Source organism: Camelina sativa, chromosome 15, assembly GCF_030686135.1.
Source record: "Camelina sativa cultivar CO46 ecotype springtype chromosome 15, ASM3068613v1".
Taxonomy (NCBI): Eukaryota; Viridiplantae; Streptophyta; class Magnoliopsida; order Brassicales; family Brassicaceae; genus Camelina; species Camelina sativa.
This window is the reverse complement of record NC_141894.1, coordinates 30,057,622-30,071,923: the sequence shown is the minus strand read 5'-3', so window position 1 is coordinate 30,071,923 and position 14,302 is coordinate 30,057,622. Positions and strand designations below refer to the sequence as shown.

The following is a 14,302-nucleotide window of genomic DNA, read 5'->3' as shown; positions in this document are numbered from 1 at the left end:
GAGAAACGAGTATTAAATCCTATTAAATCTAGTAAAGAAACGAGTATAATAATACTGAATAAACAATACTGATTCAAATTAAACTCATGATTGGAAAATATAAAACAAAAACTTAACGTATATCTAAATTGTGCAAAAGAATAGGCTTCATATAATTTTAGTGTATAAGACACATACTTTTTAAAATATTCACTATCTTATATGTCTCGATTGATTAAGCTTAGTATTTTCTTTTCAAATGATGAAGAAGAAGATTGTTCTAAATTAAAAGCGGAAAATGTCAGCTTTTAACACACCTAGTTACTTGTCCAAATTTGTTCATTTTCAGTGTACATTCTTAAGTTATTTGAAAGTATTGATTAATGGATAATCTTAAAAGAGCATACTAGATTATGTGTTATTATCAAAAAAATTTGATTCTTGAATAGTTGATAAAGATATGAATCTAAGTTGCTAACTCATATGAAAATTAAACAACTAAAATGAGATCATATATGTTATCAAACATGCATAAGTTTGTGAAAACCTCCATGTATTTATCACACAAGACTAAGGGTGCCACAAATTTTTCATATATACAGATTAGTAAACATAGATTCTCAAAGAAATAGTTGATAAAAGATCAAACCAAAGATAGTCATCAAATTGTTACAATTTTTTTTCAAATTTAAATGAATTAGATTACGACAAATATATTAATAATAGGAAATGGACATCACACATAATATATTAATAATAGGAAATGGACATCACACATAATACTAATATATGTTTCTCACCGGTTTTAATGCTCACTTAGTTATGCTTCTACAGTTCTACATTGACTCATCACTGTTACTATTATTTTATGTAATGGTAGAGATGTGTATATTCATAAATGACTTGACAAACAAAAATATTTAATTATTTCTTTTATTTTAGGTATTATAAGACGGAAAAAGCCTTAAATGATTTGAAAAACAAATTAAATACTGCTAAAAAAGAGTAATTTAAGCTAGAAACTAGGAAAACTTAAGAGGTTGTTCCATTTGTGTCGGATAATATTCATGGATTTCCAACATCACGACATATTTGTATTTGAGTCCGGTCATTATAAATAAGTTATTCATTCGCTCTACTAAAAACACAAATCATATGTTATTGAATTATTAATTTTAAAATCGTTATTAATTCATGTGTTATTGGTTAATATAAATTATAAATACTAATGAAATTCCTTTGTTATTCCTTTAGTGATTTGTTTTTAGATTTAAAAATTTCACATTATATTATAAATGGATTTAAGTGGATTTGAAAATTAAAAAAATAGATGGATTTAATTCCTAGATAGTACATGTTATTTTAAAATTCATATATTTTGATTTCACTAGTAATAAAAAAAAAAAAAAAAAAAAAAAATCTTACATGGATTTACGATAATCGAATAAACTTAAGCTAGTGTATAAACAACATTGGTCATTGATGTTCCCGTGGATGATGTGGTACATTTGGAAGGCAAGAAATAAGAAAGTGTTTAAAAATTTCTCTGAATCTCCACAAGATACACTGGAGAAAGCTATCCAAGAAGAAGAAGTTTGGAGAAGAGCAAATAACAGAGACTTAGCACCAGCGGTAGTAGAAGCATGCAGACCTTTGATCCCAATTCCTCAAGAATCTCTTATATGCTTTATAGATGGATCTTGGCATACAGAGGTGGATAGGAGTGGGCATGGCTGGATTGCGTCTATCGGTGATAGAATCCTGCACATGGGGCTAAAAGGATTGCGCAGAAGCTTATCCCCATTACATGCAGAGTTAGATACCCTTATTTTGGCGATGGAGTGCTTATTAGCGTTGGACTTGGATAAAGCTCTTATTGCTACGGATTGTTCAGACCTCCTAAGGATGACGTCTAATATTGAGGATTGGCCGACCTTTTCATCATAACTGAAGGATTTTATTCATTTCAGAGATAGATTTGCTGATTTTAGTATTAGATATATTTTCCGAGAGGATAATATTCGTACCGATAAACTTACGAAATGTGCAAGAGCACGAGATTTCTGTTTTTCCCATGTAAGCTCGTCGATACCTCAACAAAGAACAAACAACATACATGGGGTTTGATCGTCAAAAAAAAAAAACAAACAACATTGGTCATTGCTTCCGGTAAGAAACCACGTACATTATCTCAATTTCCTCAACATGGAGATCATTCATACTTTGAGCAGCCCATTGAATACAACTCACTTTGATTTTATGCAGCAATTAGATTTTATGTAAATAATTTCCACGAAACCGATTTGCTTGATTGAATGGGCCTCTTTTATAATCAATAGGCCCAATATTTCTTAACACTATTAAAGTCACGTGGACTGTCACGTGATAATCATCTTCTTCATAAGATACTAATTAAAGGTAGAAAAAACCTAATCTGCAAGATCTTCAGAAAATTTTGAAATCCTCAGAACTGCAGAAAAAAACAACAACCATGGCGAATCCAATTCAAGAGGTACAATTTCGAAAATGCAATTTTGATTCTATCTTATGCAATGGGTAATTTATCTCGATTTTGATTTGTAATTTGTTTTTTGTTTTTTAATTCCATGGCAGATTCTGGAGAAGCAAGTTCTAACGGTGGCGAAAGCCATGGAGGATAAGATAGACGACGAGATCGCTTCCTTAGAGAAGCTTGACGAAGACGATCTAGAGGTTCTGAGGGAGAGAAGGTTAAAGCAGATGAAGAAAATGGCCGAGAAAAAGAAACGTTGGATGAGTCTTGGACATGGCGAATACTCTGAGATCCATTCAGAGAAAGACTTCTTCACCGTCGTTAAAGCTAGCGAACGCGTCGTATGCCACTTCTACCGCGAGAATTGGCCCTGTAAAGTATGCATTCGTATCCTCTCGTTTCAATTTGCGAATGTGTATGATCTTTGATTAGAGATGTTAGGAATTCAAAAATGGTGCTTCTTGTTCATTGCCTCAAGACCTGTTTTGGTGTAAAAGATTCAAGTTTGTGAATCATTCTGCATTGCTTGATGATGTGAGTTTCTTAGAGCTTGGAGATGTGATGCAGGGAATACTATTATAAGCTTACAATGCTCATTCTTGTCTATTGCTTGTCTCTGTGAAGATGATCTTGTCGTGTGTGTTTTGGAATGATTGATGTTTATAAATGGTATATTGGTTTTAGCATAGCCACTAGACATGTTTTGAGCATCAGACTCAAGTTTGTATCTACTTGCATTGATGTTTAGAAAGCTTACAATACTTATTGTGTATTGAGAGTGTGTCGTGTTATTTATTTTTTGGGATGATTGATGTTTTATAAATGGAAATGTTTGTGTAGGTGATGGATAAGCACATGAGTATATTGGCAAAGCAACACATTGAGACGCGTTTCGTGAAAATACAAGCTGAGAAAAGTCCATTCTTGGCTGAGAGGCTCAAGATTGTTGTTCTTCCAACTCTTGCCTTGATTAAGAGCACTAAAGTGGATGATTATGTGGTATTGATAATGATAACTGCTTAAACACGAATGTTTTGTTATCTCTTTGGGATATGAGTTAATGTATGATCACTGTTGTCGATAGGTTGGGTTCAATGAGCTGGGAGGGAAAGATGATTTCAGCACAGAGGATTTGGAAGAGAGAATAGCCAGAGCGCAAGTGATCCATTACGAGGGAGAGTCATCTCATAAACCAAAGTCTACTACACAAGTCAGAAGGAACGTAAGGCAGAGTGCTCGTTCTGATTCTGACTCGGAATAAATCCCAAATGTTTTCAAACACTCTTATATTTCAGCATTTTCTTTGTGAGTCGTCTGTATGTGTGAAATGAGTTGTTGTGATGTGTAATACAAAGTAGGAGATGATGTCAAATGGATTTTGACCTTTTAAATTTTGGTCATTCGAAAGAACTTGTACTTGATGAACTTTGCCATTCAAGTGCCTGCCACCATCAAGTCACAGGCGCAAAAGCTTAGAATAAGAACTAAATTGTCAGACCAAAGACATTCACAACGTCAATGTGCCCATATATGAACTTTGCCATTCAAGTATTGTTTATAATAATAAATGAACACATATTCCCAATGTTGAACTAAAGTCCGATATTTCAAATGAACGAGATTTTATATACAAGTGCCCCAAGTAGATAGTTTAGGCATGAAATACAATACTCTTTTCAATGAAATTCTAAGAAGGGAAACACTCACAAATGGAGACTGTTTAGATATCTTGACAAATGCCAAGTGCGTTGGAAGGTACCTTTAGGGAGTTCGCCGGAGCTGCAGCCATAACTCATAAGATTATGCAGATGCAAGTGCGTAGAGCCTCCAGCCACAAGATTATCCACGCTCTTCCAATTTTATGTACAAGCCAATTAATTAATATAACAGCTCTCCAATTTTTTTTTTTTAAGTCAACTACCAATTTTTTTTCCTTTTCAAAAACTTTGTATATTCATGTAGATTACCAAAGTTTACAAATAGCAATTCCAACAAAGTTTACGAACCTAAATATATCTTACTTTTTTTATTGACTTTTAAAAAATACCATATTTTCGGCATTTTCTTTCCCCGACTCCTATATTATATAGATCACTATTTTCTCCGGGACTTTATTAAAATTACTAGGTTAGACCCGCGCGATGCCGCGGATATTTGTAATACATTTTTAATATATTTGATGTTAAATATATAATTTTAATTTTCTGAAATTATATTAATCATAAAAATTATGATTTACACAATGATAAAATATAGAAATGTACTGAAAACAAAACATACAATAGTTTGTAATCTCGTAGTATTTGTTATGTGTTTACATTTTAAGTCAGATAAATTTAATTGTATAATTGGCTTAATGAAAATTCAAACACTACAATCATCACAATAAAAGAAATCACATATCTATTTGTAGTAAATGCATGTTATAAGATAGACATATGATAATTTTTGTTTGATAATACGTAAAGTTTATGTATGTTGCTCCAAGAATCCAATAACTGATGTTTATCCTCCACACAGGCTTGAGAGATTAACGTAGCGCACTCTTAGAATGAAGTGTAGATTAAGCAATTGTATGGTTTTTTTTCTTTTTGGTCGAGAAGCAATTGTATGGTTTGTTCTCAAATTTAGAATACCAAAGCGTTGACAAAAATAAACAAAAGAAATGAATAATGTAACTAATCATAACTTGTTAATATCACAAATCAATACTATTGACTAATGATAGAAGTGATGTGGAACATAAAAGGATTTTTACAGGACATGAAATGTTTAACTGTATTATTTAATTTAATTGGCTATCTATTTTAAGATTTGACAAGTTATAAATGAAATTATAAATGTTAACTGGTATTTGGTTTTAGATTTTACTTGTTGATCAACTTGTTAAATGAATCATTAGCATGCAGGTTTTGATAACATTGACTTTGTTTGCATTTTTTATTGAATAAGTGACTTCTTGTGAGTTATATGTTTTTAAAATCTATTTTAGCAACTTTGATGCATTCTAAGTTAGACAGCTGTCAACAGAGCCTGCGAATGATACAAGCGAAACAAACAAGTGCTTGCGGCCGATTATTTATTAAAAAAATTTCGGCCCAAATATTGTGTAGCGATATGTAGTCTAGTTGTAGTGCTCAGTTTATTCTGGTCTTCACATTCTCAGTTCAAATCTCCAAAGGTGTTAATCTTTTATTATTATTTATTTTTTGTTTTTGTTCATAAATAATAGCTACAAATTATTTATAAAATATCTCTCTAATAAATATTACTTTTTTAGAAAACAACAGAAAAAAATCAATTAACCTAGAGATCATTTTTTCTTCTTCCTCTAGCCTCTTTACTGCACATACCCTTGTTCACTATTGTTTATTTCTCTAATTCTCTGGTTCTGAATTTGCCATCTTTTTTGTTCTAAAATCATCAACTTTGCCTCTAAATCATATACCTATTCTAGAGTTCATCTTATAAATTTAATTTGGTAAGTTTTCTCGTTTGGCTGTTAATTTTTGTATCTTTTTAGTCACGGCAACATATGTAATACATTCATACATGGAATAGAATCATAGAAACGTTTTGTGCACCATATTCAATTATATAATATCGATAATGCTCTGCCTCTTAGTCTATTGGTTCAATTATGTGTCCATGTAGACAAATAAAAAACTGATGTGTATTAATGTTATAATTTTATTGGTTAAATATTTTAATTGATGTGTTAACTTCTCCTTCAACTAAAAAGCTGAGGTGTCAACACTGGAAAGAACACATCCTATTTTTATTGTATTGATATATAATCAACGAGGGGGTAGAGGTTTTTCACACACAAAACAACAAAAATTTTAATGTGTTTATCAGTCAATACACGAAAACTAAGAACAGCAAAGAGATTATGTCACAGGCTGCGTAGTTTCTTCCTTGAATCAAGGTTTCATTGCATGTGATGAGCTGACAATTGTTTAGAGTTCTCAATATTTATATTAATATTTGTCTTAATCCATTGGAGAAATTATATAACAGACCAATCAGCTTAATTTACTGCATATATCTCATCTCCCGTGATGCGTTTTCATTTACAAAAAAAAAAAAAATCTTTACAATCAAAATACCAAAAGTCACTTTTCATCACTAGTCAACTTTAGATCTCATCCCTCGTTGCAAACTTAGATCTTGAGAGGGATGTAATTATGTAATATATATAGATCATATCACATGAGTTCTTCTTCTTAGTCCCTCTTGTTCAAGTAGTTGCTGCGAAGTGGTAACATGTCTTTGAGTTGGCAAAGATAAGATCATGATTAACATGAATTTATACTTGACACTGAGATTGGTTTAGATTTTAACAGGTCGAAAATCTTAGATTTTGCTTTTGGTTCAGAAAATTATATTAGTGAGAAAATACAATTTTTTTAATTGTAACTAAAAATAATTTTTCTTCATAATTATGTTTTTAGTCAATTCAACTCTTTTTTAATGCACATCTAAATTATATATATATATATATATATATATATATATATAAAAGCCGATATACAAGAAAAATATAATACAAGAAATGAAAATACGAGTGAGTGTGTGAGCCTCACCCAAGCCTCATGTCATATTGTCAAAATCTATGATTGAACATTACAGACTGTAACAAATTCATTATCATAATTGTATTCATCAACATCCTATAAAACTATATTGTATTGCATGTACCATACGTAACCGTTAATTAAAACATGATCCTCTCTATAAATAGAAACAAACACACAAGAAACACAACATTAACTTTCTAATTAAGCTATGAAGAACCATCGCAGCTTCTCCATTGCTGCTCTTCTTCTCATTCTCTTTTCTTCATCTGTCTCTGCTCAGCTTCAGACAAATTTTTACCGGAACTCATGTCCTAACGTCGAAACCATCGTCCGCAATGCCGTCCGCCAAAAGTTTCAACAGACTTTTGTAACGGCTCCAGCAACCCTCCGCCTTTTCTTCCATGACTGCTTCGTCCGTGTAAGATCTTTTTTTAATCAAACTACCAATAATCCTTTCTAAGACTCATTATCTTGAATATATATATATATCGTTTGACTGTTTAACGTTATATATATAGGGATGTGATGCTTCAATATTGCTGGCATCACCGTCGGAGAAGGATCACCCTGATGACGTGTCACTCGCCGGAGATGGATTCGACACCGTGGCGAAGGCGAAGCAGGCCGTTGATAGGGATCCTAACTGCCGTAACAAAGTCTCATGTGCTGACATTTTGGCTCTCGCCACTCGTGACGTCGTTGTTCTGGTATAAAATTATTTTTATTGTTTTGTTTGACATCTTTTCAAAATTCTAAGTACCATATTTGTACGTGACTGTTTCGTTTAACTAGGTAAATTATAAAGTATTAAGTAAATCAAATATCATGATTATAATTATACGCGAGTACCAAAAAAAAAACATATCCATCATGTTGGGCTCTTGGAAACCATTGTATTTACTAAGTAGGTGAAATAAGAGGACTCCGTTACTATTATTCTGTGTTCACGTTATAAACATTTTTGTCATTGCTAATAAAAGATATTACAATTTTAAAATAATACATTATTGGCAGACCGGAGGACCGAACTATCCGGTAGAGCTAGGGAGGAGAGACGGCAGACTATCGACAGTGGCTAGCGTTCAACACAGTCTACCTCAACCTGGTTTCAATTTGAACCAGCTTAACACTATGTTCGCTCGTCACGGTCTATCCCAAACTGATATGATTGCACTCTCAGGTACTTAAACTGAAGCAAATCGAGTTAGACCGATTTCATCAATCTCATATATTAATACCATTCTAACAGTTGCTTAATTGTTATAGGAGCGCACACTATCGGATTCGCACATTGTGGAAAGTTTTCAAAAAGAATTTACAATTTTAGTCCTAAACGCACGATCGATCCAACATTAAACATTCGTTACGCGTTACAATTGAGAAAAATGTGCCCCATCAAAATCGACCCGAGAATCGCGATTAACATGGATCCGACTACTCCAAATACCTTTGACAATGCTTACTTCAAAAACCTCCAAAAAGGGATGGGTTTGTTCACGTCCGATCAAGTTTTGTTCTCTGATCAACGGTCTAGATCAACTGTCAATTCATTTGCTTCTAGTGAAGTAGCGTTTAGACAGGCTTTTGTTTCTGCTATAACGAAGTTGGGTCGGGTTGGAGTTAAAACCGGCAACGCCGGTGAGATAAGACGTGATTGTTCACGTATCAACTAGTGATTTGTTGTTTGTTATATTTTACGTTAAGAATTTTGCATTTTTTTATTTAACATTTTTTTTGTATTCCGGTGGTTCATTGACGGAAAAAAAAAACTTCGACCACCTTATTTGGATGTTGGAACCGCATTTCTCAATGTTTGATAAAAATATTGATAATTCCATAATTTACATACCACATTTAAAAGTTGTGTAATATTGATAAGGATATCCACAATTTACATTCTATATAACCCATAGTGTTTATAGACAAATTGATCAAACTCAAACCATAACCCATAGTGTTTTTAGTAACCGGGTCGATAACTATCAGCCCTAACCTAAAGGGCTATACCATCAAAATATCAAATCCATTAGGTTAACTGGGATTGACTCATATAATTTTTTTAAATCCATCAGATGACTTGTTAAATTTAGGCTTATCATGGACTTCTAACTAAAAACCAATTGGCAATTAGTAGATTGACCCTAACTCTTTATATATTAATGATAGTCCCTTCAAACTTCAGATGTGGGACTTGGATTGTATCCAACAATCTCCCCTTCAATCCAAGGACCACGCCTCCTCGAGATGACAACTCCATCTCGAACCGATCCCACTTGGACCGATAATAAACCCCTTCTTGGGCCCCATTACTCGGGTTAACAAGAGGCATGTCCTTATCCACTTTTTCTAAATCCACCAGGATTTTTAACCTTGGGCTCTGATACCATGTTAAATTTGGGCTTATCATGGACTTCTAACTAAAAACCAATTGACAATTAGTAGATTGACCCTAACCCTTTATATATTAATGATAGTCCCTTCAAACTTCAGATGTGGGACTTGGATTGTATCCAACATGACTCTTCTCTCCCTCCGCCTTGTGCAAGTAAAAAACAGCTTTCACTTGGATTTTCAAGAAATTTAAAAATTGTCGTAATAATCACCAAATGGAAGAAAAAAAAATAGGCCCATAAATAAGAGACATGTTGGCAATACGTTTTATTATAATAAGAGCTGATTTGTTATTGCTTGAACTTGCTGTTTATTAGGCACTTGTCATCTTAAAGAATCTTAAATAATTCCATCATGTTCCATTGTTTATATAGGTCCAACAACATGCTTCATAAAATTAGTTCTTTTAGATTTCGACGACTACCAACAGGGAGAAAACTACTTGGGGCAAACTCGGTGACCACACAAAGCAAATCTCAAATATATACACTTATAAAAGAAACAAGCTAGCATTTCAATAACATTTCATGTTCATCTGGATATCTGATGCTTACAAATGAACATGATCACATCAGAATAGATATCAATCGAAGTATATGGTGTCAGTAAAGTGAAACATAGAACTCGAAGGAGGTGGAATTTTCTCACCTGGATTTCTTGTCTAGGTAGAAACACCATGGGTTTGTATAAATAAAAATCCACTTTATTTACCCCAATTCCAAATTTTTTAAAAAACTATAGTTAAGATTTGTCTGTATAAGCTTGTGTGGGTGTGTTACAAGTTTATTGCACGCGATGTACGTAAGATTTGTCTAGGATTTTTGTTTTGATAAAAGATTTCGAATTAACAAAACTAAAAAAAATGGCAAAAAAAAAAGAAAAATAAAAAAAAGATGTGAAGGAGGACGAGAGTCGTTGTTGCAATTCTAACCAAAAACGAGGAAATCTGGTCAAACTCTCTTCAGTCTCTCTATAATAAATAAAACCTATTAAAGGTTTTTTTGACTAAGTATGGAAAATAACATCATCCAATCTTTGACATATTGAATCTAAACTAAATCAGGATCGATGTCCCACTTATAAATAGCATTCTAAAAACTGCGTTGATGACCTCCAGCATTTGTGTTGCTTGTTTATATCAATCACCATAAGTTTCTTGAATACATACATTATTTTCAAAAATATCTTAAGCACTTGTATAAACAGAATCGTCTTCCTGTTTCAACAGTTAAAAGATACTAAATCATTTTTAAAATTCTTAAAAGTTAATGTGTTTTAATCATTCCAGTACTATGGTATACAAAGGATGTAAATGAGGGGACTTAGGGATACAAGTTGTAATGTGCATGCACGTGGAGGCATTTGTGGGAATGCATCCAAATTAAGAATACAAACAATGTACTTAATTCAATCCACATGCATGATCCTCCCGGCCCCAATCCAAAACCATATCTTTGGGTCACCTTTTTAAACTATATTTAATCAAATCAACAAATCATACATAACATGCCATTTACCATCACAGACTCTGTACAAAATTTCTGACAGTTTCGTACGATTTATCATCATTCAAACCGACAAAATAGTTCAATGTATCTCTTATTATATTATTGGTTATAACTGAATGTGCGGAATCAGATTTTCATGAGATCATATTTTATGATACTTAATTCGTTCGTTTGTTTAGAAGAATGTACGGAAATAGTTACTGTTGTCTTTTTAAAAAACTAGCTAGATTTTGAACTCTGAGCATATCTGAAAGAGGATCAAAGTGGTTTAGTAAGTGACATTTTGATAGATAAGGATTTTTATTTACATTTGATTATGTCAGGTTTAATAAATCTCACTTATCTCACAGTGTGGCTAAACATTTGAATTGGACTATATATGTTCACAGCAATAGACAAAAACAATTTAGAGATATAGACGAATACCATAAATATACAGTGTAATTTTGAATTTTACAGTTTTTATCGAAATATATAGGGAAATTTGAATACTCTGTTTTAAAGTTTGAGGATATTATATTAATATAAGTGGTTCATGTTTATTTTTTAAAAATGTAATTATGTGAGAATGGTTTATTTATTTCCAGAAATGTGATAGTTAACATGAGTACTTCCATCTGATTAACGGCCAAAACCCAAGTTTGTGAAATCATATTTATTATTACCAATAAACAGAGAAACGTTGAATTATATTTTTTAAGTCAAATCATAATTTTTGGTACGTAATAGAGAAACGTTGAACCTTCTGCGTTTTTTTTTTTTTTTTTTGTCGCCGAACCTTCTGCGTTTAAATAGAACAGATACGTTCAATCATAATAACAAAAAAAAAAACGAAATGAAAAATCAGAAACTGTGTAACAAAGCATATTAATTGGAAACTACTAACGCCTTCAGTCTTAACTTTCTTGTGAATGGTGAGCCAAAAAAGTGCAGTGTGGTATGAAGAAAACGTGATACTGTAGGGATTGTAATTACTATTCACCAAAAAAATGTAATTTATCTCTGGTGTATGTTTGAAGTACCATTCACAGTTTTTGTTATAATTTTTAAACTACACTTAAGCCACTTAAATTAGGAAGGTTCAAGTGCTATAACTATTCACAAATCACAATGTTGAAGAGATAAAATTCTTTTTTTTTTTTTTGTCAACAAAAAGAATCAGCTCAAACAAGCCAATTTGGTGGAAAATTAAAGAGATAAAATTGGTGTGCCATTGATTGTGATTCTGAACATAACGGTTACAAATCTTTGTCACGTTATTAATACAAACAAAGTATAATTTGGTGTTTTCAAAATTGCAAACAAAAAATGGAAGGATGTGGGTGGTGAAACCAATAATTCCAAGAGTCATCACAAGTGCAGCCAAAGAGAATAATCAAAAGGAGAGTAATTGATGAGGGTGGTAAAGTAGAGGTACAGGACAAAGATATAACAAATGGGTAAAATCTCAAGGACACAAACACATGCACACATGGATACATATATACATGACATGCATTCGTATACTCATACAATGTGTGGATGTAATTGAGAGAGAAGGGCATGTGAAGACATTAATAGGAGGTGGGGTTTGAGTGTTGATGTCTTCATAGTGTTGCAACGGAGCCACATGGTAATGAGGGAACTCAAGCCCCCTCTCTTTTAGGGTAGGTATGATTCATCCAAATTTAGAGCTCTTCCATGTGACTCCATGTGTTTTTTTCTTCCATCACCCATTTATTCACTTCTTCTTCTTTTATTTCCCTCTCTTTAATATCAATCTTGCTCAACTAGCTTCCAAAGATCGTATACCGAATATTGTTGATGCTAATCTTAAACCGAGGGAATTCCACTATACATTTTTATGCTTTTGATCTTGGTTAACATTTTCTAATTAATTTCAGAAGTTTTATGAAAAGAGCTATATAAGTATTCTTTCTTATTAGATCAAAATTTGGATAAAGGATTTTTGTTCACTTAAAGATTTTCAACCGTCATGTAAAATATGCTGTGACTAGACAAAAACGTAGGATTTATTTTTCTTCTTGTTAAAGAAAACATATATGCATGACACATATCAAATTTATCTTAAAATATTTATATTTATAAAGAAAAAAAGAAACTCATGAATTATATCAAAATTTTACTAGTTATAACCCTCTTTCACTATTTTCTACATTTCTTTTTTACGATTTTTCATATACTTGTGTTGTGCCCACACACATATTAGCTCATTTATATCCAAAGAAATAACTTCATAAAGTGTGATCGATCGTGTGAAATATCACATTACTTCTTCACATCTACATAATCAAACCATCATCTCTCTCTCTCTCTCTCCTTGTGAGTTTCTTGCTATATATATAAGTATCTCCTTTGTAGACTTCCTACGAAACAAACAAAGTATCACATGGAGAGGCCAATCATGAACAAGAGGAAAAGAGTCTTTTCTCTTCAGCCAAACAAGAATCCTAAGGCGGTCTTCGCTAGAAGATACGCGAGTCACTTGGTTCCAGCTCTCAAGAAGATCAACATGAACAAATCCTCATCACAAACCAACCACCAAAGTTTCGAACAAACCGTGAAACATGAACTAGACATGGCTTTTGTCTTATCTGCTCAAGAATTTGCGTGGAGCCGTTTCTTGCAACAGAAGCTATTACTTTCCCCTCATGATGATCCAGTAAGCAATACTTCTTCTTCCGAGATTATAGAAAGATCGAGCAAGAAGCAAGGAGGAGAAAAACACCAAGACCGCGACAACGGAGAAGGAGAAGAGATCAAGAAGAGGTTGAAAGAATTGCAGAAGCTTTTGCCAGGTGGAGAAGAGATGAACATGGAGGAGATTTTGAGTGAGATAGGAAGCTACATTGTATGTCTTGAGTTGCAGATGATGGTTCTAAAATCTATTGTGCAAGACAATTAATACTTCTTGGATATAATTTAATTCATTGTTTCATGTGTTATCTTTACATCAGAAGAAACAAAAAAAAAAGTTAGCTACGTAATTTCTAAGAAAATATATTATTATTACAAATTTACGATTGGGTTTTTATTTTACTTTTCAACAAGATCCTTAAAGCTAACTTAGCTACTTTTTCTACTTTTTAAGTAACGCTAAGAAGTTTTTCCTTCTTCGCTTAAATATGATAAGGATAATCACAAGGCAGAATTTATAAATCTATATAATATAGGTTATATTGACGTAAAAAAAATTGGTTGAAAGTTAGAAATTTAGAAGCTAACATATATATGAATAACAAGTATAATGCAGTTAACTTCAACATGTGAATTAAGGTGTGGTCAATAATAATTATTTATTTGTTGATGGTTTACGCATTTTGATTTGAAGT

At 32.4% G+C, this 14,302-nt stretch overlaps 3 protein-coding genes and 1 non-coding gene across 4 annotated transcripts; all 4 read left to right on the top strand.

The window, feature by feature from the left end:
* The first annotated feature begins 1,476 nt into the window (after positions 1-1,476).
* On the top strand, positions 1,477-1,926 carry LOC147927340 (uncharacterized). Its single transcript, XM_087487413.1, has one exon. It carries the CDS (start codon positions 1,477-1,479, stop codon positions 1,924-1,926), a length of 450 nt encoding a protein of 149 aa, XP_087343539.1.
* Positions 1,927-2,370: 444 nt separating this feature from the next.
* LOC104747746 (thioredoxin domain-containing protein 9 homolog) lies at positions 2,371-3,916 on the top strand. The gene is made up of 4 exons (XM_010469436.3): positions 2,371-2,491; positions 2,593-2,868; positions 3,332-3,490; positions 3,576-3,916. Exons 1-4 carry the CDS (start codon positions 2,471-2,473, stop codon positions 3,750-3,752), a joined length of 633 nt encoding a protein of 210 aa, XP_010467738.1. The 5' UTR covers positions 2,371-2,470; the 3' UTR covers positions 3,753-3,916.
* Positions 3,917-7,203: 3,287 nt separating this feature from the next.
* On the top strand, positions 7,204-8,924 carry LOC104747745 (peroxidase 16). Its single transcript, XM_010469435.2, has 4 exons — positions 7,204-7,489; positions 7,590-7,778; positions 8,086-8,251; positions 8,338-8,924. The coding sequence occupies exons 1-4, from the start codon at positions 7,280-7,282 to the stop codon at positions 8,742-8,744; spliced, it is 972 nt and encodes a 323-aa protein (XP_010467737.1). The 5' UTR covers positions 7,204-7,279; the 3' UTR covers positions 8,745-8,924.
* Positions 8,925-13,245: 4,321 nt separating this feature from the next.
* Positions 13,246-13,988, top strand: LOC104747744 (transcription factor bHLH146). Its single transcript, XR_015582458.1, has one exon. It is a non-coding gene; the product is annotated as a transcription factor bHLH146 (transcript).
* The last annotated feature ends 314 nt before the right edge of the window (positions 13,989-14,302 follow it).